Source organism: Platalea leucorodia (assembly GCF_965183815.1).
Source record: "Platalea leucorodia genome assembly, chromosome: 14".
Taxonomy (NCBI): domain Eukaryota; kingdom Metazoa; phylum Chordata; class Aves; order Pelecaniformes; family Threskiornithidae; genus Platalea; species Platalea leucorodia.
The window spans coordinates 14195296-14219861 of NC_138836.1; the positions used below are offsets into that span (position 1 = coordinate 14195296).

General features: G+C 49.6%; 1 protein-coding gene across 2 annotated transcripts in view; it reads left to right on the plus strand.

Moving 5' to 3' along the window:
• Positions 1 to 2455: 2455 nt before the first annotated feature.
• GAS7 (growth arrest specific 7) overlaps positions 2456 to 24566 on the plus strand; it is a 107708-nt gene continuing 85597 nt past the window's right edge. For both annotated transcript variants that reach the window (XM_082326923.1, XM_082326924.1), the window contains exon 1: positions 2456 to 2657. In XM_082326923.1, the coding sequence (XP_082183049.1) occupies positions 2475 to 2657 (183 nt within the window). In that variant the 5' untranslated portion in view covers positions 2456 to 2474. The remainder of the gene's footprint in view (positions 2658 to 24566) is intronic.

Below are 24566 nucleotides of genomic sequence, written 5' to 3' on the forward strand. Positions count from 1 at the left end.
GGAGGAGATGTGGTCATGCCCGCTGGGCACGGCTGGCTCCCGCCAGTCAGGGGGGAGAAGGACCCACTCATCTCACTGATGTCTGAATACAGCAGCAGGTTTGTGCCCGCCTTTCCCCTCTCCACCGACTGACTACAAAAGGATGCTGGGTGGCAGGCTTGGATACGGCCGTGGGGTGTTGTCAGGCGGACCCAACTCCTTCTGCCTCATCCCTTCCACACGCATGCTGGTGTGAATCTGGCACACACAGAAGTGAGCCTCTCCCTCTCCTCCGTGTGCCACACGTGCAGATCGCCGTGCAGCAGGTTGCACAAACACGGGTGAGACCCTCCCACACGCCTGTGGTGCAGTGTCACACCAGTCACTGATCCTTACAGGCACTCTGGAGTGAGCCTCTGGTGCATAGGTGTACAGAGGCACACACAGAGCCAGCTTACACACACACACACACGCAGCCACACACACGCAGCTGGGTCTCACACGGTTGCCCCATACGCACCTATACAGGTCAGTCTCCTGCAAGGGTGAGTCTTGCCCACTCCGGTGAAGCCATACACACGAACACACGGGTCTGACTCACAGCTCAGCCTCAGCGGTGCATGTCCACACGCACCCCCGTAAGTCACGCTCACAGGTGAGCGCCGCACGCGCACACAGGTGTCTCCTGCACAAGCAAAGATATGTACACCCTCATACAGGGCTGAGTTTCAGACAAGATTGAGTTTCTCACACGCAGTTGTGGGAGAGTCTCCTACACAAACACGTACATACGTATCCCATACACCACACACAAGATGTAGTAGTTACTCAGGTGCGCGTGCCCTGCCTTTCAGGTACACCCACGCACACGTGGAGATCCCAAGCACTACGCGGGCGAGGTGCACATCCTCTCACCCCCACGCAGGCACCCCCCCCAAGTGGGCCAGGCAGCCCGCCCTGCAGCAAGTTGCGCGTACGCGTATGCCTGGGCTTCCTGCAGACACCAGTACACGTATAGGCAGGCGTATATTCCATATGTGCAGTGAGTGAGGTGTGCGTACCTGGACAGAGACACGCGCACGGCGGTTCATACACACCTCCGTGCACAAAGACAGGTATGTCTTACACACACACGCAGGAGTCACACGCCTGCTGCAGTATGAGTCAGGTATGCACACCCGGAGCAGGTTGTACATGCAGACTGTTCATAAACAAAACACACACAGGGTGGTGTCTCGCACGCACACATACACGAACATCACACAGATGAGGGTGTCACACACACGGTGCGTCTCTCACATACACACAGGTGTCACACAGACCAGGGTGTTTCATGCACAGAGACATCTCACACACGTGCAGCTCACACATGTGCCGCAGTCAGACACGCACACGTGCAGCAAGCTGTGCACGCAGCTGAGTGTTGCAGAGACACACACACACTTGGGGATGTGTTGCACCCCCTTGGATGGTTCGTACACGTTTAGGCATGTCACACCATGTCTTTCAGGCAAAACAGATTTCCCACACTTGGGTGTGTGTCACAAACGCACACGTGGTGGCTCAGACATACAGAGATGTCTCCCGCTCTCACACAGACGTGTCTCCAAACGCACACACGGTGTCTCAGACACGCTGGGTCATACACGCGGGTGTTACAGACACGCAAGGCGTCTCACACGCCGTCTCTCACAGACACACAGGTTTTGCACACACACACGGGTGTCAGACGCACACACACACAGCGTCTCACGTGGGGCCTTTCACAGGCACACACGGGTGTCTCGGTGTCACAGGCACGGTGCCTCCCATACACACGGGTGCCTCTCACAAACACACGCGTGGGTATAACGCACACATGGGGGTCACGCGGTGCCTGTCCCCCACACGCGGTGTTTCTCACACACACGCAGGGGTGTCAAGCAGGCAGGTGTCACACGCAGTGTCCCTCGGGGACACGGTGTCTGTCACTCACACACACACACGCACACACACACACACACACACACGGTGTTTCTCGTGCACTCGCGCACACGGGGTGTCTCCTCCCCAACACGAACAGGCGACGCCTCTCAGGGCCCCACGCGCGCACGGTCTCTCTCTCTCTCTCTCACGCACACGCTGCCTCGCCGACACGCGTGTCACACGCGGCGCGGGCTGCGCCCCCGGCTGGCCCCTCCCCCCCCGCCTCTCCGCCCCGAGCCGCCGGTGCCCGTGGGGGCCCGGCCCGGGGCCGCCCCGCTCCCGCCGCCGCCGCCGCCGCCGCCCGCGCTCGGCGCCCGCCGCGCCCCTGGAGCGGGGCGGGGCGGGGCGGGGCGGGGCGGGGCGGGGCGGGCGAGGGGCGCGGCCAGCGCGGGCCCTCCCGCAGCCCTGCGCGCCGCGGGGCCGGGCAGCGGCGCCCCGGGCGGGCGCGGAGCGGCGGCCGAGGCCGGGGCGGCTGCGGGCGGAGCGCGGCCGCGTCCCCGTCCCCGTCCCCGTCCCCGTCCCCCGGCGGGATGTCGGGCTCGCGCTGCCAGACGCTGTACCCCTTCTCCGGGGAGCGGCACCGGCAGGGGCTCCGCTTCGCCGCGGGGGAGCTGATCACGGTGCTGCAGGTGCCGGACGGCGGCTGGTGGGAAGGGCAGAAGGAGGACGGGCTGCGCGGCTGGTTCCCGGCCAGCTACGTGCAGCTCCTGGAGGTAGGAGCGGGGCCGGGGCCGCGCCGAGCGGGCGGCGGGAGCGGCGCGGGGGGCGGGCGGGAGCCGCTCGGCGGCCGGGCCGGGCCGGGGCGGGGCGGGGGAAGGGGCCGTCCCGGAGCGCCCCTCGCTCGGCTCCTTGGGGTCCCTCCGCCCGGCCCCCGGGGCCCCCCAGCCGCCAGCTCTGCTGGCAGGGGGTGCCGGCGGCGCTGGGGGGGAACGCGCGGCTGCACACCGGCGCTGCTGCCGGGGACCCGCCTCGGCATCGCTCTGCCCGCTGCCGGGGGCAGGGCAGGTGCCCCGGCCACCCCAGGGCCGGAGTGTGCTGGGTGCTGGTAAGAGTAGGCGGCACTCGGAGAAGGAGCAGCCCGGCCGGCCCCGCTCCGGCAGCCGGAGCCCTTGGTACCCTCAGTCGTAGCCGTGGAGTGGCGGGGTTCGGGGTGCGGGGCGAGCTGCGGGCCCCTCTGGGCACGGATGCTTTCACAGCTGCTAAACCGCAGCAGAAGTCAGTGGCTGAGGTGATACAGCCCCCGTCAGTCATGCGTGTGCGCCAGATGCTGTCCGAGTTCCTCCCTCTCCCCTTCCCTCTCCCTCTGCTTTACGTTGTGGAAGAGGTAAATTCAGATACGTCCCTTCTGCTGCAACAGTTCCCCAGCTGCCTGGAGATACCTTGCTGCCATACCAGGGAGCCCCAGCAGAGTTAGAGTCAGTTGCCCACACTCAGAGGTCATGGACTTTCCGTCAGGATGCTGAGAAGCTCTGTTAGCTTCCGTTGTTTTCAGGGCCCTGACAGCTGTATTCCCACCTCAGGGACTGCTTGTGTCTGGACTTGTTTATTACTTTCTCTCCTATGCAAATAAGACACAATGTGAGTGTAAATATATGTCCACAAAGAGTGCCTCACCATCTTTGCATTTCTGAAAGTGAAATCTGAAACATCTCATGCACCAAAGCAAGAACCTGCCATGAGCCCATCGGTCCTTCCCTCGCTGACCATGCCCTGTTGTCACTTGGCACTTAACCGAGAATGTGGGTATGGAAATGGTCTCTCGAAGCAGCGTCTCTGCGGTGACTGGGCTGAGGTGGTTAGCGGCACAGTGTTTCTTGGGTCAGCCTCTGTGTGTCCTCCAGGTTCCTAAGGGGAATCAGACACCCTGCTTCGCGTACATGTAAGGCAGGCACCACCCGCCCCAGGCGTTCCATGCCCACCCTCTGCGGGGTCCAGAGTGACGGGAAGCGCAGCCCCGAGCAGGACCAGGCCCACCAGAGGCATGCAGAGCAACGTCCTGTCAGCTAAAGGTGCTGGGCAAAAGGACTTTTTGCCTATAGATCTGGCATTGCCTTTTGGTTTCTCTAGTCCAAATGAATTAAAAAATGTCTGATGTTTCCACTGAGTTTCCGTTTCTCATTCTTACCTGGAAAGAAGGAAAGTAGGAGCAAAATTTCCCCACTCAGTGCTACAAGAGTGAGGCCAGGGACTTTTCTGTGCCACTGAAGCACTTGGGATTTTTTTGTTAGCTTAAGAATGTGGTAGTCCTTTTGTTTGTCAGTTTTGCCACCTACAAGATCATTTACTGAGATATGTGAATGTTTGTGGTTTCACAAATTGCTAAATATTTACACATCTAACCAGGAATTTAGGAATTGTTTGAGGCAAAATGTATCATGAGATGAGACAAACTCTGCTCAGCAAAGGCAGTGGGAAATCACTTCTGCGTACACTGTCACTTTGCTTCCCTGTCATCTCCCTCTTGGAAACTCCTCTTTTCCTACTTAAGTCTGAGCAAGTTGCACTGTGCTCAGATCGGTGCCTGCAGCCCCCAGATGTGCCCTTCTGGCCCTTGGCTCATGTTCCACGGAGAACTTTACTGCAGACCCGTCGTCCACACAGCCCAGCCTCCTTTCTCTTGCGCAAACCTTTGGAAGAACGGTAAGAAAGACGGCGAGTGCCGAGTGGTGTTCACTCTGGCATGTTTTCCTTTTCTCCAGAGGTGGTGCCTAATAAGGACTATGAGACAGAGTTAAAAAATATGAGAGCTAATTAACCAAATTAACCAAATTTATGGGACCACAGGTACTTGGCACACGTTACAGTAGGGTAGATGTGTGAGAAGAAGAGAGACCTGCGTGTGTGTGTCTCTCATGGCTCTGTGCAGGTAGCCTTTCCTTTGTGTGCAGGTATGCAGCTGGCTTGCTCAGGGACCTGATCTAACTGAAAGACACCACGATAGAAATACTCTTCTTCTCTGATCCGAGCCCCCGCCCAACCACATTGACATTGGAGCTGGCATCAGGAGGAGATGACAATGCATAGCCAGATGGGGCCATGAACACGATTCTTCTTTCAGTACCAACCAGCACCTATGTTGGTTTTGGGTGGCGCTGGCCCTGCAGCTTTTGGTAAGATTCAGTGGTATGTTCTGAGCTGAACTTAACCACATGCTGTTGTTGGAAGAGGAAGATGTTATTTATTCCCGCCCTCTGTCCTGCCCTCACTTCCCCATGCCCAGTTCACTCCAGCAGGTACCTGTGCTTCTCTCTCTGGAGCCCTGAAACTCATTGTCCCGAAGGACAGCTGGCTGCATTTTCTGCCACAGCAGTGAATAAACGTGGCTTGTGGCATTGTCCGAGGCATGCGAGGGCTGGCAGGGTTTGCCCTGCCTGGCACACACCCTTTCTGCTCACACCAGAGTCTGTCAGGTGGCTGGGTGCTACCAAAAGGAGATGGCCTTCTTCTGAAGCTTTTGTAACTTTAAGCCTGCCGCTGTGCATAGGCAGGCAGGCTGGTTTTTCTCATTCATATGACTTCACATTTACCAACACTGAAATCTCCTCTGACAGCGCTGCTCTGAAGTCTGCACTGAGTTTTGGTCCTGAGCTGGAAGAGGAACAGGCTGCCCAGGGCAGTGGTTGAGTCCCCATCCCTGGAGGTATTTAAAAGATGTGTAGCTGTGGTGCTTGAGGACTTGGTTTAGTGGTGGACTTGGCAGTGATAGGTTAACGGTTGGACTCAGTGATCTTAAGGGTCTTTTCCAACCTTAACGATGCTATGATTCTATGATTCTTTGAGGGAAGTGAGAAAGGTGTGAAGGACAGCAGTTGAGAGGGGAGTCTCTTCCACCCTTGAGCGGTCGGTTTAGCAGCTAGTCTGCAGCGTGCTGGTTCCTGCTGGACGAAAGAGGAGAAATGACTGTTCCTGATGCTGTCTCTGACTTGGGAGGAACCATGCTGCACCAACAGCACCTGCGTCTCTTCACAGGCAGCTGGGCTGTGCTGCTGCCAGCGCCGATCCTCTGGATGCTGCCACATGGCTCTAGTTGGCTTATCCAGGAGCTAAGGATAGGGCAGGCTCTTCCTCCTTGTATGCACTCACACTGAGTGGTAGCTCTTGGCTCTTGCAAAGGAAAATAGGTATCATCCATGGCTGGTGGTTAACCAGAACTGGTTTTAATGGCAAATGTGGAGTTGGACAGCTCTGATAAAACCATGAAGGTGGCTTGGGGGAAATAAACTCCAGTGCTAGAGATGGGCATTCCTGAGGGATCGCTGCCTTTGCCTCCTGAGTTCTCTTGCTAGCAAAAAATGTGTTTTCAATTCATTCATCACAGAAGATCAAGGAAAGGACCAAAGCTGTAGTAAATAGAGAGAGCTGTAGCAAGAGAGGCACAGGGAGGTAAAGAGGTAAAGATGTTTGGCACCCTTTGGTTCCTGCAAGCCCACAGTCGTGGGTTAGAAGAAAACAACGATGGCTGGAGGTTCCTGCTCATGGCAATGATGGAAACAATGAGAGCTGGAGGAGGACTGGAGGAGCGTACGGTAGGGATAAGCCAGAAACAAGATGTTTCTGTGAGCCCTGGAGAAGATACAGTTGTCATAGAGCAAAAGGGACAGCATAAACTGAAAGTCTATCAAAAGCAGAGAGCAAAGTGAGCAAGGGAGTGTATTAGCTCCATGATGGGGTTCCAGATGGGTTCCCTGAGGCCCGGGTGGTTGGCAGCGGTTGGGGAGTCTGCTGTGGTCTTGTTCACAGAATTGCTGAGTTGGAAGGGACCTCTGGAGATCAGCTAGTTCAGCTTCCCTGGCCATGTCTGGTCAGGTTTTGAATATGTGCAAGGATGGAAACTCCACAGCCTTTCTGGGCAATCTGTTCCAGTGTTTGACTATCCTCACAGTTTTTTGTTATGTTTAAAAGGGATTTCCTGTGTTTTAATTTGTGCCCATTGCATCTCATCCTTTCACTGGATATCACTGAGAACAGTCTGTCTCTGCTTTTTTTACAGTCCCCCTCCCTAGGTTTTTATACACACTGCTAACATCCCTCTCGAGCCTTCTTGTCTGGATGCGAAAGAGTCCCAGTTCTTTCAGCCTTTCCTTGTATGACAGATGCTCCCATCCCTTAATCATAATTGTGGCCCGTTGCTGGACTGTCTCCAGTATGTCCTTGTCTTCCTTGTGCTGGGAAGCCAAGTACTGTTTCTTATACTGTTTTGCTCTTGGAGATAGTAGGTTAATGGAGAAACAGCCCTCCACCAATATTTCCTGAACATAAGAATCCATTGACACCAGAGGAATCCAAAAGAGTGCTGCCAAATTCATATGGTTTTGCTTTTACTGAGCTTGATCTGTGAGCAAGCAACACTCTTGTGCAAACTCAAGGGCTTGGGGAAGGAGGGATGTTGTTGCCTGTGATCCATATCCCATTGAGCAGATACACCAGCAGCTTCAACCTTCACCCCACCTCCTTTGGTGGTTCATAGCTATGTATGTCAGCCATGAGACCTGAAAGTCAGGGACTAGCAGCTGCATCTTCTGACCATCTTCTCCCTCATGCGTGCGTTTATATTTTTGCCTGACCTTTTGACTATTTGAGCAGAGCCTTGCAGGGATCCTTTGTACCAGACCGCTGCAGTCCTAGGTTAAGCAATTGTCCTTCCCTGCCTGGTGCAAAGAGGAATCTGTGTAGATACCGGCGAGGAGGAGTCCTTCAAGCCAGCACTGCCATGGTGAACACAGGTATAGAGCAGCTGGAATGTGGTGTGTGATACAGCGAGGGATTTCTTAACAGCTGAAGGTAACAAAATGTTTCCTACCCAGAGGCTGACTGCCTCCTCACCCCACCTGCGTCAGAGATGCTTGGGGTGATGGTGTGTGTCGAAAGATCTGTACAGCTCCAGACCCGAGAGCAACCTAGGACAAGTCCCAGGTGTGTCCCAGTTTGTCACAAGCTTTATCGGTGCAGGACAGCATAGATGTCAAGAGGGTGAGGTGGTGGTTGACCTCTGGGGTATGTACTCCAAGGGGTGCTTTGCACGGGACCCTCTGGGGAAACACTGGCTGTTGTGTCTGCCTTTTCTAGAGAAGTGATTTTCAGCAGGGTGGGGAGATGTGTCATTCAGTCACATTTGCAAGCGGTTTGTTTTAAAATCTATTTTGGGCTTTGCTTTTTGTATTTGTGGTTAGCTAGAAATCACTTATATAAGCAGCAGCAGTAGCAACATATGCAAATTTGCTGAAAATTGTCAGCACTTTTTATAGCTTCAGTCATCCCACAGATGTAAGTCTCTGTATGTAGCACAGTGTGTGCTTCCAGCATGGATGGAGGTGGCTCTGGAATCTGACTGAGCGAGCTGGCCTGAGTAGGACTGAGAGCTGCTGCTGATCTTGTCTGCACTTTCACAGCTTGATTTACTGGAACCGTGAGGCACTTTGGAAGGAAAGAATCACGTCCTTCTCCCTGCTGTATGGTGCACGTGCAGGCATCAGGCAGTATTATCCATTACTTCCACTGCTGTGTGATATCCAGGGGATACCTCATCCCCCCTAACCCAACCTGTGACAGCTGCCACACGAACACTGAAACGTGCCAGCGGTTGAGCCTGGAGATTGTGGCACATTCAGCTGCAGGAGGCGTGGCATGGCACGAACTGCTTCATTCTTTGTGCCCACATAGTCATAGAGAAAAAGGATGAAAGGATTTCACAGAAATGATAATGCCTCTAATTTATTTTGTAATAGCAGAGAATGTGTAGAGGATTTCCGTGCCAAGCTCTACCTTGTCTTAAGCTGATATGATCCAAGGAGACAGTGTGCTTAAGGAGAAAGTAGAACCTGCAGCTGATTAGCAAGGAGAATTCCATTTCATGAAAAAATTCAGCTTCTGAACATTTATGTGAAACAGTATTGTGATGAAACCCCTATTTTTAGAGAGAAAAAATTTATGGTTTATATTTCTCTTCCTTCACATTAGTGATGGAGTGTATTTTGACCAAGAAAAACCCCAAAACATTTTGTCAGAAAATATCCAGCCAGTCCTAGAAATGAGCATCACTGCAGCCAGTGCTACAACGTGATGGCTGTGCTGTGTGCTGCCACAGCCAGGGCTGGCACGAGCAGCTGCTGGAGCTGCTCCCTGCTATCATGGGAGCTATATAATGTGTACGATACCCTTGGAAGAGAGGAGACGTTGGTACCTATTGCAACAGAGCTTTTCCTGATGACCATACAAAGAAGAATAAGGTTGTGTATGGAAAGCACCTGGCGGGCTGTGAGTACCTGAGGCCTGGGCTCTTTGTATGTGGCACCGATACCTCCTGCATGCAGCAGTGGTGCTTTGCTTTCTTAGCAGGTTGGGGTTTGTTGTCTCATGCTCTCTCGTTCCTCCATCTCCCCACTCAAAAATCAGCTCAACATAAAAAGTCATGGAGAGCAACAAGGACTGAGGATATGTGTGACCATCTTGGGTACAAATGCGGCTGCTACCACTGCTTTTTTCTAAGGATACTCCGTGGAACAAGTAATGCTCCAATATGTAGTCTTGTGTGATGGGAGAGGAATCTGGTCTTTAATCCAGCGTGATAAGGCTGTGGGTGCTGAACCCTTCTGTGGTTTTAAGCGGCTAGGGAGTGAGCATGGCGTTGTGCTCAGGAAACCTGCACGGCGTTCCGTTCCTGGTGCTACGAGCTTAGCAGTTGAACTACTTGGCTGAGCAACTGCCAGGCTGGAACTGGTTCTCCCGTCTCCCTGTCATTGTTTAGATCTGTGACTTTCTGTAACTGTATCTTTTCAGACTTGAAACTTCTGGTCATCTGACCATTGACATTTCTGGAAAATGTGGACAAAATGAAATAATCTATTTTCTCATATTAAAAGGATGAGGAAATTATGTTTTGCTGCCAGAAGATCACTTTTCGATCAAGGTTTCTGAGGGATTTCAAAGCCCCATGAGAACGTGAAGCAGATGTGATACTACAGTTCACAATCCCTCGCTCATAAGAGTGCCATCTATCATGCATCTGGTGATAATTGTCTCAGACTGTTGAAGTTATAGATAGAATTTAAAAACTGAATAGTACCATAAACACCCAAAATTTGTGAAAGGAAGGGTCTTACTGATGGGTGTGGCGTTTTTTGTGAGCTCTTCTGCACAAGTTGGGGTGTTGCAGAAGCTGGGCTTAGGGATGCTGCACCTGTAGCAGGTGAGAACAATCACATCGGTGGCCTTGCAGAAACTGCACAGGACAGAATTTTTAAAGATGTTTTTCTTTATCCTTAGCTAAAAGACGGAAAAATGTCATGGGAGGCTTAATCTGGAAGGAACTCTTTCTGGCTATGGATTACAAAGAGAGTCTAAAAACGGTCTCACTGCAGATGTCCGCCTTGCAGATGTTAAAGATGAAATGAGTTGCCATCCACCTGCACGTTAAGGGTGGATATAGAGCGAAGATGAAAAATGTGGATCATTTAAAGACTCGCTTGAAGATCGCTTAGTTCCCTCAAGAATTCCCTGTTCATTCTGTGCTCTGAATGGGGCACGCATCCTGTAGATAAACATCGGAGAGCGATTTCTGCAGTGGTAGGCATGGGGTACTCTAAACAGTCTCATTTTCCAACTTGGGTGCTAAAATGCACCTTCAATGTCTTCAATGGTGTGCTGCAAACAACGTGTGTTAAATGTATAACATGGTATTTTATACTGAATGTAGTTTAAAAAGACACAGTAGGAATAATGAGAAGATGCCAGATACTCAGTATTTCCTAAAACACTGCTTTATTTTGGTGTCCAAAATGGAAAATTTAGCTCTGAAACCAAGACCAGAAGATCCTGGCAGATTTGGTGGGGTTTGGTTTTCTCTACTTACTTCACTTCTACCTGTGTGATAATAAATGACCAGGTAGAATTAACTGGTCATTTAAATAACCAGATTAAACCTCTGTTTTATTCTCCATGATTCCTTATCTTCCGTGGTTGCTTATGCCCCATGGAGCACATTAGTATCAGTACTGCACCCCGGTTCTGCGTTACCAGACTATTAAATGTCTCAGTATGTACTCAGGACTTGTTTTCATTATTTCACTGACTACTGACACCAAGCGCAATCCCAAAGATAGGACATTTTTCTGTTTTGGAGAAGTCCCACAATAATAGGAGCAAGTATGTGGTGCTGCAGCATTGCAGATAGTATCTGTCTTTGGAAATATTTGGGCCCGTTGCGGTTGTTTTCGCTGTGGCCACGCTACAACTCAGGACAGCAAGACTGATATTTCTCACGTTGCATGTGTGCACCCTTGTCGCACCAAACGGCAGAGCATGGGGAGCCAGCCTGCTGAGCACGGCAGGCAGGCAGCACTGCTAACTTGTGTCTTGGAATATTTGACATAAGGCACCGATATTTCTGTCTTTGATTTTTGACACTTCCAGGGAGCACTTGTTCTGTGCAGCTTTTTCAGAATCCAGCGCTTATGGGATGTGCCTTGCTTACTGTGCACACATGACAGATTTACTGGAAGCCTCCCAAAAGCTTGGGCCATGTTGCGGTGGCTGCATCATGCTGTGCACATTTCCAGTAACCGTGCATGGCTCCACATTTACAGACAGGGAAGGAGGACCTGGGGAAATCTGAAAGAAGCATAAGGGACTTGATGGTCCCCACTCTGTGCTTTGCATGCTGTCATCAGTTTACGTCAGTTTAAAGTGTCATTGGCCGTATTTAATTACATGTCACACTCCCTTTTATTGGTATGATCCACTTAGAGTGCACAACAGCGTAAAATCAAGGCCAACTGTTTGTTCAGCCGCTGTTTTTCAAGAACAGGGTGCTTCAACAAGTGTTTGTCTTGAAAAATATAAGTATACTTTAGTGAAGTTGGAATTTTTTATGTCACGCCACTGTGTAAAACATTACCTATTAAGAAGAGCTCATGCAAAGGTTGGTATGTGGCCGGAAACCTGGGCTATCAGCTCTCCAGATTTGCACCGTGTCTGCCGTGCAGGCAGACAGGCTGAACCCATGCAGCATGGGGCGTCCGCATGGGAGAGGGCCGGGCCAGCAAGAGCCCCTGCATACCTGCCATACCAGCAAAAGTGCACTTGTTTTGGTTGAGGGGGAGAGCAAAGTATACTCCATGGGCTACAGACTTGCTGGTGGTACTCTGCCTGCTGGGGTACCTTCTCTGTACACGCTGTAGTGACCGTCCTGGGAAGCACTCCTTTTACAGGTATATATAATAGCAGAGAAAGTTTTTTGCTCATACTAGTAATCCAGTTTTCCACATTATGCTATCAGAATAGCTTTTGTATTAGTCTAGTACGTTTGTGGTTTGCTTTTTTGCTGGCAGATTCCAGAAGGGGGATGCCATGGGTTACTCGGGAGCTACCACTCTGCATTTTGTAGAACACATCTAGCGGTGGAACAGCCCAATGTCTTTTAGCATACACCTTTTTCGGCATTTGTGAGCAGTCCCCTCAGCACTCAGTTGTCGGTATGGGCCACTTTTGGAGTGAATTTAGGCTGACTAACAGGTGACTTTTTGGTTACTGATCTTTGAACTCCTAGGCGGGTGCAGACTCAAAGGCTGAAAATCTTTATTTGATGTCGTTTGAGATCTGTCTGACACTTCTTCCTACATTCATAGTTGGTAAGATTAGACTGTGCAGGCTGTTCTTGAGCCACGGATATTCCCGCTGAGATGCTGGCAGCAAATGCACCGTGGTCTTCCAGTGTTGGTCTGAGCACTAAGTTTGTTTACTGCGCAGATCTCCCCGGGCTTTCCCAGCTCTGTGGCAGCTTGCGATAACCCTCTGCACCTCTGCTGCTGCCGTCTCCAGGGTGTATGCTAGGAACAAAATAATGTCAACATTAACTGTTCCGTCTGCTATCACTTCACGTGCCCCTATTGATCAGTTCTGTGCCTCTCTCTTCTTCCCTGTCAGTTGGTTTTCCGTGGAGGAAAAAAAAGCTCACTAAACGGTAATTAAAAATAAAACGTCTTGTGAAGACCTGGGATGTTTGTATCATAGGGTGGATTAGGCCAAGGTCTGTAAGGAGGGCGTGTGAGTGAGTTTTCCATGGCTGTCCTACAGAGAGCTCCAGGGCCAGGAAGGCGCGCAGCCGAGGTGAAAGCTGCAGGCCGCCTGCCCAGCCCAGCTGCGCCGCCGCTCGCTGCTGGAACCGGGATCCGCAGCTGGGCAGCACTGCTGGTGGACCTGCCAGAGCAGGGGCAACGCGGCAAGGCTTTAACACGTTACACAGAGAGAAAGCGGGTGCTTGCTCTGGACTGGATAAGGAGCCTGTAATTGTCAAGTTGGGCCATTAGCACTGAATCCTAGTCTTTGAAATGCCCTCTCACACTCAGTGAGTCCAGGAATGGGTAAGGCATGAGAGTGAGGAGGGAGCAGAGGCGCATCACAACTTAATTAAAAGTCCCAAGCCGCTTGTTTTATCTTCCCATATTTGTCCCTATCTTTTACTTGAAAACTCCGTAAAATCTTCCTTAAATTTCAGAGGCAGATCTGGTAGCTCCGAGTTAAATCTGATCTCTTACCGAACCTGCGGTGCGCTTTCTGGCATCTCAGTGTTGCTCATGGCCTCCGTTAGCCTTCTCGCACCCATTCAGTCAGAGACATGGTCAAGCAGAGACTGTTGAGGAAAATACAGCAGTTGAATGGGGAGCATGGAAGGGGTTAAAAAGAAGCATCTCCCCTCTCCTGAGAGGTCTCTGGGCTGCCAAAGGACCAGCTTTTGTGGAAGACAGAGGGAAGGAGCAAGGATCTCTGAGCTGGTGGACATTTTTTGGGACATGAAAGATACACGTAGGATTCCAATTATGTATTATTTTGCATTTATCACTAGTGTAGTTTGTTTGCTGTGATGTTACCTGTTCATTGAAGACTTACTGAAGCTCTTTAGGCTTTTGCCTCATGTAAAAAATTATGTATAACTTGCACATATTTACAACACACTTCTGACTCTCCTTTTCTTGAATAGCTTGAGGAGCGAGCGGCATCATCAGGCCTTTGTGGTTGACTTTTGAGTTTAAGAAGACTAACTCTTCTTGTTTCTGCTCCTTGCTCTCTGGCTTATTAATTTTTTATTTTGCACAGTAGTTTTCTCACTCCTTGACTGCATCTTTTCCTTTGAAAGTCTTCACAGAAAGGAGTTTATGCATGCTTATGATAGTTGGTCTAACAGAAGATATCAGCACTCCCAAGAGTACCTAGCACACATCCTTATGCTATCATGGCTATAACATTGCTGTTAAGTGTATTCTGTCATTCTGCTTTTTTCCCTCTGGTAATCTATAAGCACTTCCAGAATGTTCTTTTAAATTGGCTGACTGGATCTGCTCTATCTTCCTGATCCTTTCCAATTTACTTATTCATTCATATTTCCATACTTATTCATTCATATTTCCAAATTAAAACGCTGCAGTTGCTGTGTGCCCACGGGCTCTTCCTTGACCCGTGTGCCACAAAGCCACAAAGCTAGACCTACAGTGACAAGCTGGTGCATGACAAGAGCAGTTTCAATTGCTGCAGAAGTGAGGCTTTGTCGTAGAAGAGGCAGCATCAAGAGCTGGCAAGTTTTTGGTAGTGGGGGAGAAGGAATAATTAGTATGGAGGAGTTTGGAGGAGAAAAATGGAGATTTGGAGTGACAGAGTTTGCAAGGGGTGGCAGAGAATGAAGAATTAATGCAGTTTGAATTTGATACTGATATGGCAAAGTGCCATGCAGAAATTGCACAGAAGAGGAATTATATTTCCAAGGGGTGGGCAAATGCTTAACTCAGAAAGGAATACCCAGAAACTGGATTGACGAATGCAGTGTATTTTGTCCTGGAGAAATGTGTGTACTGTCTGCAGAATTCAGTTTAAAAATCCTGCTGCGGGCTGTGTGTGTAGCACATGGCTGAGCAGTTCCAGCCCTGCCCATGTAGTGAGCTGCCTGAGCAGCAGATTTGCTTCTCCTGTGCCAGCTGCTGTATAATAGGACTAATTCATTACCCAAGGCCAAGTAATCACTCTCAATAGCAAGATTTAGAGGAGAGCCTCTGACTTGTCTCATTGCGCTGTGAACTGCTGATTAACAGTGATAACTGGCACCAAATGAAGACTGGAATTGAAGCTCAGTCCGTTATGGGATGAAGAACAGAACTTCAGGTATTTCCAAAAAGAAACCATGTTTAAATTATCTATGGGTCCCTTTTGGAAAATAATTTTGAAACGAAACTGAGTCAGTGAGCCCCTGTGCCCAGCTCCTGTCTCAGCTGCACTGCCCCAGGGTTTGCTGGACTCCCTCACTCCTGCTCCCTCCTCCGCTCTCGGCCAGCACAATTTACCAAGTCTGAATATGGATCTTTGGTGAGGGACAAAGCTTTCCCTCGGTGCTGGCTAGAGACATGATCCTGGGCTCTAATGCAGCTCAGGGATGGGGCCATGGCAAATTCTTCTGATGTGCATCTTGCCGGCTGTGCTGGAAGTGGCATGGAGGAGAGGTGGTGCAAATCACTGTTCCCAGCATATTGTGATCACTGTGGCCGATGCTCTGTGCTGCCCAGTGTGCACCAAGCAGGATGCTGCCTGCCTCATCGCTGTAGCCGGCAAGACAGAACAGGGCATCTTCCAGTGTATCTCTGATTAATGATCCCCTGCTCTGGCATCTTGTTGGTTTTGAGGTGGGACCTGCCACATCTCAGAGGTGGGACTCTCTGCTGGAGCAGGACAGGAGGTCTTCTGGCCACGTTGGAGCCCCATGGACAGGGAACCCACAGATAAAGACCACCAGCCCCAAGCAGCACATGAAAGGGGAAAGAAGCTGAGGGCTGCTGCCCTCACTGTGAACCAGAGACACTGAATGCTACAACTCCGGCTGCATTTTTTACTTGAGTAGGTTGGAGAATTTGATCACAGAGCTCCACCCAGTGATGCCCAGCAAGTTCTTTATATCACAGCCTTATAGGCTTGCATGCATGCACTATTCCTTCTGTGTGTCCAAGGGAGGAGCACTCCAGTCTGACCTGGGGAGTATGGGGACTGCCACCTCCCTCATGACTGTCACCCAGTGGCACAGTGTTCTCTAGGCTCCCTTCTCCAGGCCAAGAGTTGCTCTACCCATGTCTTCTGGGCTGCGAGGCTGCTAGTTTGCAACCAAGCGCAGATAATTTCAGATACACAGATCACCTCATTGTATCATTTGCATGGATGTCACACAGGAAGCTGCCCACATCTTGGCACTGCTGGGGCAGCAGGCTGCTGGTTTGCCTGCAGATGGGTTGCACGGAGAGCCAGGCTAGTGCAGGCAGAAGCCCACTGCTCCTGCAGCCTCAACTGCACAGAGCTCTTCTTGGGAAAGGCTCTTCTGCTTCACTGTTTTTCTCTCAGTTGACCTCAGTGGACTTTGCATTAGTCTGAGAGTCCCTGCAGACAATGGGTCTCATCCCTTCCTCTGAGTTGACTATGCACAAGCTTGTTCTTATGTCTTTCAGCGTCTCGGCAGGATGGGGGGAGGTGCTGGTGCTGACAAGCAGGGCCGATCAGAGAGGGCCAGCTGGGTGCCATGCATTGGGTCTCGTGCAAAGCAGCAGCTCTGGGACCCTGCACTTACAGCTGAAAGACGGTGATTTTTGTAACACTGGGAATGAAGCTGGCTGCACTGAATGGAGTGGCTTTTTGCTGGACAAGACGTGGATCTCTAGAAATGGCTCTTTTGTGACTCTAGGATCAGAAATACGCAAGCAGGAATGCCCGTAGTCCCTGTGTTAGCACTGATTAGTGCTCTGTGTATGTGTGTGTGTGTCCCTGGTTTATGCAACGCTTTTAGAGCCACACCGCTGAGCCCCCTCCTCCCTTCCCTGCCCTGCTGCCTTCTGGGGGCAAGGCTGCTCCTGAGCTCGGATGCCACCGCTGGGGTCAGGGCATGTGCCCTGGCAGGCGGTGAAGACCAGCTCAGGAACTCCAGCCTCTTTCCAGCCCCTGTCCTCCAGCCTCTGGAGCAAATGAATCTCAACATTCATTTCCGTGGTACGGAATTTGCTTTTGCTTTCAGTGCTGGAGGATCCAATGTTTGCCAGTGGTTAGAGGGAAGAGAGCTTGAAAGCCGCTTTTCCCCTCCCCATGGGAGGGAAGCATTGTGGGGAGGTTGATTTGAATTGCTGTGCTCAGGCCTTTCCCTCCCTCTGCTGGGATGGGATGTTTCCCCTTCACCACCAAGTGAGAGCCTCATGCAGTCTTCTGCTGGTTTTTTCTCATCTCAGAGGATTCATGCTTTACCTGCCATGCACCTTCATCCTCTCTGACACGCACCACCTATGGAAGGATCAAAATCAATCCGAATCATTAGTCCTTTTTTTGAAAATAACCACGATGCTGACTAATAACCTTTGCCTTGCTCTGTGTGATGGAGGCCTTGTGGGTTCTTAATTGCTTGTTTTGACTTGAGGGTGCACACCTGTACCCCTGTGGAGAAATGCAGCACTAGCATTGTCAGGACTATTTGGCTCGGATGCAACAGACAACTGTCACGAGTGGTTCTGCCCGCCAGGGACAGCACGTAGCAAATGGTTTTAGGTCATGGTTTGTCACTGTCTCTTTGTTCAGGTGGCATGCAGTTTGAAGGGCAGATGTCCTCCAGCTTCTAACGGCTTGGAATGCAGTGCAGCTAAAATCCTTAAAAATACTTTTATTTTAACAAATAAGGTTACAGCTTGTTCTCTGATAGAGCCTGTACACCTAAGATGTCTTATTCTACTCTGCGGTGAGCAGCAATTGTCTCTTTCTGTCATGTAATGTGTAACTGCCTCAGTTGCCTTACCAGAGTATTTCCAAGGAGTAGAATTGAATCACTGATCATTACAATGCAGGACACAATTTTTTCCTCTGTCGTAAGCTTTTTCCTTTACCTATGATGTCGTCTTCCTTGACAGCTTCCACATTTTATTGTCAAGGTAAGAAATTTATTTATAAATGAATAAAATATATAAATTTATACATTCTTCAGTGTTGGCTCATTTTCTCCTGTCTGCTAGGCTTAAGCTCTAGCAGTAGGAAGGCAATTTCTTCAGTTGAAGGAGTTAAATATATCACCCCAGAAAAGAGCAAGCCAGATCTGAAAGCTGTTCCTGTAACACTAATTTTGATCTCAGCCCTGTTTCCTGTCTAAAGACTTTTCTCTTTCAGTGGAGATCATGAAATGTCACATTCATTATTTTTGCTCAGAGCATGCTGAGAAAACGGCTTTCAGCTCCAGAGATTCCCTCTCTTAGGAGCATGGTTTGAGGAACAACAACCACGAGTTACAGCGAAGTTGCAGTTCTCGATATTTTTAAACAATATAATTCTGAAGAACAATAATATTAAGTGTGTTGCCATGGTGTAGTAGCGTATGATTAATTAGACACAGATTCAATATGTTTAAGTGTGCAAGATGACTACTAGAGTCAGGCCAAAACCAGGATAACCTCCCAGATTTCCCTCAAATAAAGCAGGTTTTGTTTTTCTTCGCATGGTGAGATCCTGCAGCTGTGCAGGATTCAGCAGGGAAATTCCTTCTGTAATCAGACCAACTTTTCTCCCTTAATCCAGTCAATTACAGGAACTTGGGACGGACAACACAGAGCTGCTGTGGCAGGAGCAGCACTACACTATGGACGCCCTCTGAAGCACCAGTGCAGGTGGGGGAGATGGACACTTGCCTATGGGGGCTGCACAGGAAGGTGGCACGTATACAGATGTCACATGCATACAGATCCTGCTGATCCCAGGTTGTCCGTAAGCTTTTGCTGTTTCAGTTCAGTGATGGGCACAGCAATATTTAGAGCAATGTGAAGGATGTTTAAGCTATGACAGGTGAGGACCTATGGCAAGGGTGGAGAGCTGACCTGGTCTGGCCTCCCCTTCAGACCTCCCCTGCCTCTTTACGCTCATAGGGATTCAGCAGCAGTCCCGTGATGACCCTGTTGAACCTCCCTCCACGAACCCGTCCAGCTCTCAGCACCAGGCGACTCGCTGTTATCCTGGGGTGACTTCTCTGCTGGGTGAGCTTGCAGGGCCACTGAGCACCAGAGCCTGTTCAAAGGGAATGTCGAGAGTAGGGACGGGAGCGGGACCCTGCTGTGAGGCAGCTCAATGCCTCTCCTGGTATTTTACCCTATGGTTGCAGCAGCCGGGTTTCCAAGGATGCTGAACATGTCCCTTGCCTCTCTGGGACTGGGGTGGTGGTGGGTGAAGCAGTTTGAGCATACAGATCGCAAGGTGTTACAGACGGCACCAGAGCCAGACCTCCACCTGGTCACTAACATGTAGGTGTGCTGCTCAAGCAGGCTGTCTCCGCCGTCTGAGGCAGGCATCCAGCCCTTCTGTACAGACGATGCGAGACACGCTGGTTTCTCCAAAGGGGACTGAGTGTTGATTTATGCGGCAGGAGCTGCCCAAAGCTCACCAGTGGGAAAGGCCAAGTCCTGGGGGTGGTGTGAGCGAGGGCTTCTCCTGGCAGCTGCAGTGCCTGACGTGGGGCCGTGCAGGAGGGCTGTATGTGTTTGATGTCCACTGGCTTGTTAAAAGCTGCGGGGAGAGGAGGCCGTTAACCACCAGCCTCGGGTGCAGGCAAGCAGCTTCAGCGCAGGAAGTGGGAGCCGTGGCTTCGGTTTCCTCTGTGTGGAGTCAAGCGCGTACTTCTCTGTTCCTCGGGGAGCACGTGAGCTGCCAGGCTGTGCAGCGAACGTCCTCCTGCCCCCGGGGAGGCTGCCCACGGGCAGTCAGCAGGCAGGAGAGCAAGCACGGGGAGTCCAGGGGGACGGCAGGTTTCTCATAAGCTTCAAGGATTATTCCTGTTGTGATGGTCCAATGTGGACAGGCGAGCAGTCCTGGAGCAGAAACTGCTCAATTCAACATGCAGACAGTGAAGAACAAGTTCATCTTTATTTCAGAGAGACAAAACAGTCACTCAGATTCCTTTATAGACAACTGAGGAAGAGGTACTTCTGAGGTCAAACTCTCCCGATGCTTTTTCAGACGTCTAGACTGAAGGAGCTGGGTCTTCTGTCTCTGCCCGGTGATCAGAGAGCACCAGCCTGACTTTCTTGGCTGTGGGCACGTGCGTTCGCCCAGGTGAAGTACGCAGTGCTGAACGGAGGCAGGAGCATTGACCAGCTCTGCATATTGGTGTCTTTGCGCTCAAAACAGCTCCATGAGGAGCTACACCGAAATGTAGTTTTCGTGTCTTGCCAAACTGTTCTTCCTATTGCTAACTCAGAGAGCAGGAGCCTGGGGGTGTTGTTATCAATCTGTAGTTTGAATTCAGCATCTGTTCTGCGTCGTCCTGCTTCTTTCCTAGGCGTGAGGCCAAGGCTGGTGTTTGGTGTCCAGGCGGAGGTGGGACCTGCCTGCAAATGCAAGGCTGCGTTAGAGCTCCCGATTCCTTCCTCCCTGAACAGGGCTGTTGCAATAGAACAAGAAGGTGCAAGTACGGTTTTTACAAGCCAGAAAGTGGTTCTTGAGTTTGAATGAAAACAATTTTCCTAGAACCTAAATGCTTTCTTTTCCCGCCTGTGTCTCTCTGAGCCACACAAGTCTTCGGGCAGCTGGGTGCAGCCCCCCAGATGTCACGGCGTGGTTGGCCTGTGGACTTTGCGGGAAGTTTCAGGAGGGAAGTGGTACAGTGAGGTGCCCTGAGCAGGGCAAGCTCCTGACAGAGGTTACCTCTCAGGAGCTTGGGGTTTGGGGTATTTTCAAGAGGGTGTTTCCATGACTCCTGGATTAGCTGTACCAAAAGTTGTGCTGCAATACTCCTCTGTTTTTTCTGCTGTCCACAGGGTAGCAGCTTGTTACCAGGAAATTTCTGATCCTTTATTTTTACATCAAGTCTAGATTAAAAATAGAATTCTACCTTTTTCACCAACACACATGAAGTAAAAATCCCATGGCCTTAAAAATCCCATCTAAAGCACTGGGATGTAATTGGCAGACTCATCAGAACTTTCTTGCTTTGTCTAGGTTGTTTTTTTTCAGACCCAGGCTTCAGAATACCTCAGCTGAAAATACTACTGTGGTTCACGTGCAAAAGTTCGCAGCGGTTCATGTGGAGAGGGTTTATAGTCTAGGAATTATTTCTTTGTGCCTCTTTGAGGTAATGATGTCCAGGTGATTATACATGAGACCAGAGGCAGTGCCACACGCTGAGAAGGGCAGGGTGATGTGAGCGCGCAGGGCTGCAGGATGGTGCTGTCGCTGGGGTGCTGGGCTGGAGGGGAAACAGGCAGCTCGGTATTTCAGCCTCTTGCAGAAACCCTCAGATGTTGCAAGCATGTGTGTGCTGCAGTGCCTAAGGGCTTTGGCAGAGACCACTCTGCCCAAGCTACTTTGTACAAATCCAAGGTCACTGATCTCCAGAATCCTTTCAATAGCACAGCACAGGCTTGGATCTGCGATCACATCAACCTCCGTCTGAGTTTCTACCAGGTCTTTTCAAAAACAATGACCTTGTGTCTCTGTCATTCAAGCACATTCATTTTTTACTGACATTTTTAATGGCCTGCTGGATCAGTCCAGAAGCTTGTCTGGCTTCGTGATTCAGACTGGGTTGGAAAAGTCTCTTGCATTTGGCTCATGGATGGAGAATTGTCTGAATGCAAGGGGAACATGGCTGATCTGAGAAGCGATCGATGAATAAAACTGAACCTAGGCCTTCTGCACCACTTTGAAAATGGCCTGGTTTGGGTGTCTGCAGGGAGATGTTACTGGTTTGGCTGGTGGTAGTTAAATGACTCGTATTTGTTTTTAAATATCAGGATAAAGGAGAGGTAAAACCTGCATCACAGTGGTCCCCAGGGCCTTATTCCCAATTGCTGTCAGTCTAAATTGTTGCTCTTACAGCTGAGCCCATTACTTTTGTAATAAATTTCCCACCAGAGGACAGAAATGAGGTAGAGTTAAGCAGTTTCTCAGTAATCACATAACTCAAGCATCAGAGGCCCGTGGAAGAAAATGATTTATGATTATGTTACTAAAGACTGCATTGTGAATGCCGTCAGAAAGATTTCATAGTCCCCACCCCAATTCTTCTTAACTTTCAGCTCCAAGTGTTGACCTTTTCTAAGTAGCATTTTCTTGTATTAGATTTTGTTTTCTTTTTAATACATGATGTCATACTTTACATAATATTTTCATATCAAGTGCATCTATTCCAAGCCACCTCAGGAAACATCAGCATAGTGTGATCTTCAAAAAAAACTGCCCAGGGAATACATGCATATCTCATACTATAGTCATAGGCTCACTCCTCTGCTCCAAGAAAGGCTCGATAATACCTACATCATTTCTTACAAACAGTTTCTGTTTTTTTCTTAAGGAAGTCCAAGCTATACCATGGCTTCGATATCACCTCCATCCTGAACCTTCCTTCCTGCAATTTAAATCCATTTTCATCCCGCCTTTGGATGGGAAAAGAAAACCATCCTTTTTCTCTTTTCAGCAGCTTTGTGACTTATCTGAGACACTCCCCTCTCACTTGTGCCTGCTCTGTATTAAACAATTTTTCCTCTTTTCCTTTCAGGTAATTTTTTCTAGGTCTCTGGTTTTTATTCTCTTCTGGACTAGCCAGTTTGTTCATATCTTAAAGACTGAAGCTCAAAACTTGACACATAGTTCCAGATGAGGTCTTTCCAGGTCCGTGTCTCCGACGCTGCTCTCTTGTCTTCCTTCCCAGTCCAATGTTTGTCTCTCTAGGAGAGCGTACCACTGCTGACACCTCTACGGCTCCTCTTCCACCTTGGGGCTAGGGTTCAATCGCATGCGGGTGATCAGATTGCTTCAACAGTTCTACCCATGACAAAATGGTGTAGGCTTTTAATTATATCCTTGTTGTCTTCTCAGGGGCCTTAAAAATTGTTAAATAATTTATTCAATTATTTTTCTAGGAACTGGAGTTCAACTGGCTGTTCCATGACTCCGTCTCCTTCTTTTCCCATTTCTCCAAGCTAGGCACTATGTTTTGCCTTTTCTGTGTTGCCAGAACTCTCCCTCCCTGATTTTCCCTGAATTCTCAGAGATGATTAGCGATAGCTCTGAGATTTATGAGCTAGTTCTTTAAAAGTCTTAGGATGAATTAATCAATCTCAGTGTTCTCCAACTTATTCCTTTCCTATTGAAGACTGAGATCTTAACCCTTTGTTGCTAGTATTAACTGTGACAGCCACTTGATCATGGATGACTTTTTTATTAACAGATGACTTTTTCTTGAAGATACTGAACACGATCATCCAGGGGTAGCTCTCCTCTGCGGAGCCACAACTGGTTCCTTTACTTGGTCTTCCTCTTAATACTACTGCATTTATAGAACATTTCCTGTTACTGTTAATGCTTTTCTGCTGATTTTATCTACTTTTGCGCCTACACTTCTGTACTTGTCATAAGAGTAACTGGCAGCTTATTTTTCATTTAAAAGCAATCTAAAAGGTTCCTTTCCTTACCCGCATGGCACCAGGCACAAAAGGTTCCCAGTCCCAATGACTTCTGATGTTTCCATGTTATAATTATTAAAATTCACTGCAGCAGTAAGAGGTAATTATATCCAGTGGATGTAAGAGGAAGATGTATATTGAAATGCTGAATTTCATAAACAAGATTAACTTGCTGGATGTAGAATAACCAAGCAGATAGATTTTCTGTATCTGCTTTGAGAGACGGCGTGGCTTGGTGATGAATCTTGAGTAAGCGGCAGGTCACTGTGTCTGGACCATGTTGGAAATGCATCCTCATTGCGGGATAGTCCCAGGGATTAGGAGGCCAGCCTTCCTCTAAATGAGCACATTCAGTTCTCAGCTCTGCAATGAGCTTTATCTATAGTGGCAATTAAGTCACACAAGCTTGGTGCCTCTGGCTCCCTTTGTATAGTTGCAGTAACTCAAAGCCAAAATTGTATTTAAACTTTGTTGTTGTGGCAATAGGCAATTTCTGTGCTTGCTCATTCTGTAGGTAGCATGCTCAGGCTGAAGCTTTCTTCTCTTGGAACTGCAAAAGTTGTGAATTGCACAGAAATAATGATATTTGGGGCTGAGTTCAGTGCTGAATTCTGTACTTCTGTGTCCCATCTCGTGTCGAAGGGTTATAGCGTAGTCATATATTTCATCAGCGCTGCGTGTCACTGACTAGCAGTTCACCAACAGAATAGCTAGGCTTGAGGAAGAAAGGGAACCTCTGGCGATGTGGCAACACTGGAGTTTATAACCTGGCCTGCTGTTCCCAGGGCCCATGAAAGTCCTGCCAGCAGCAACCACCACCTCCTAGCAAAACTTCTAAATTTCCTATGCATGTCACCCAAGTTGGTTGGGTTGACCACATTTTAACCATAACCATAAGGCATAACCATGCTTTAACACTGGCCTTTTTTCTAAGAATTTCCTCCATGCTTTTTGCTGCATAAACAAATCTGATGTGAAGCAAAAACCCATCCACATAGACATCCGACTGGGGGCTTGAAGTCTGGTAAAGTCCAAAGAGAATGGAGAGTCTAGAAGGGAAACGTGGCAGTTTTTAAATGGGCAGTTTATTCCTTTCCTCTAAACCAGCATTAGTGGGGCAAGGGAGTGACGGGGCAAGGAGAGTGGGGGGGAGGTGGCCCAGTGGCACTCCGCTGTGGTCTT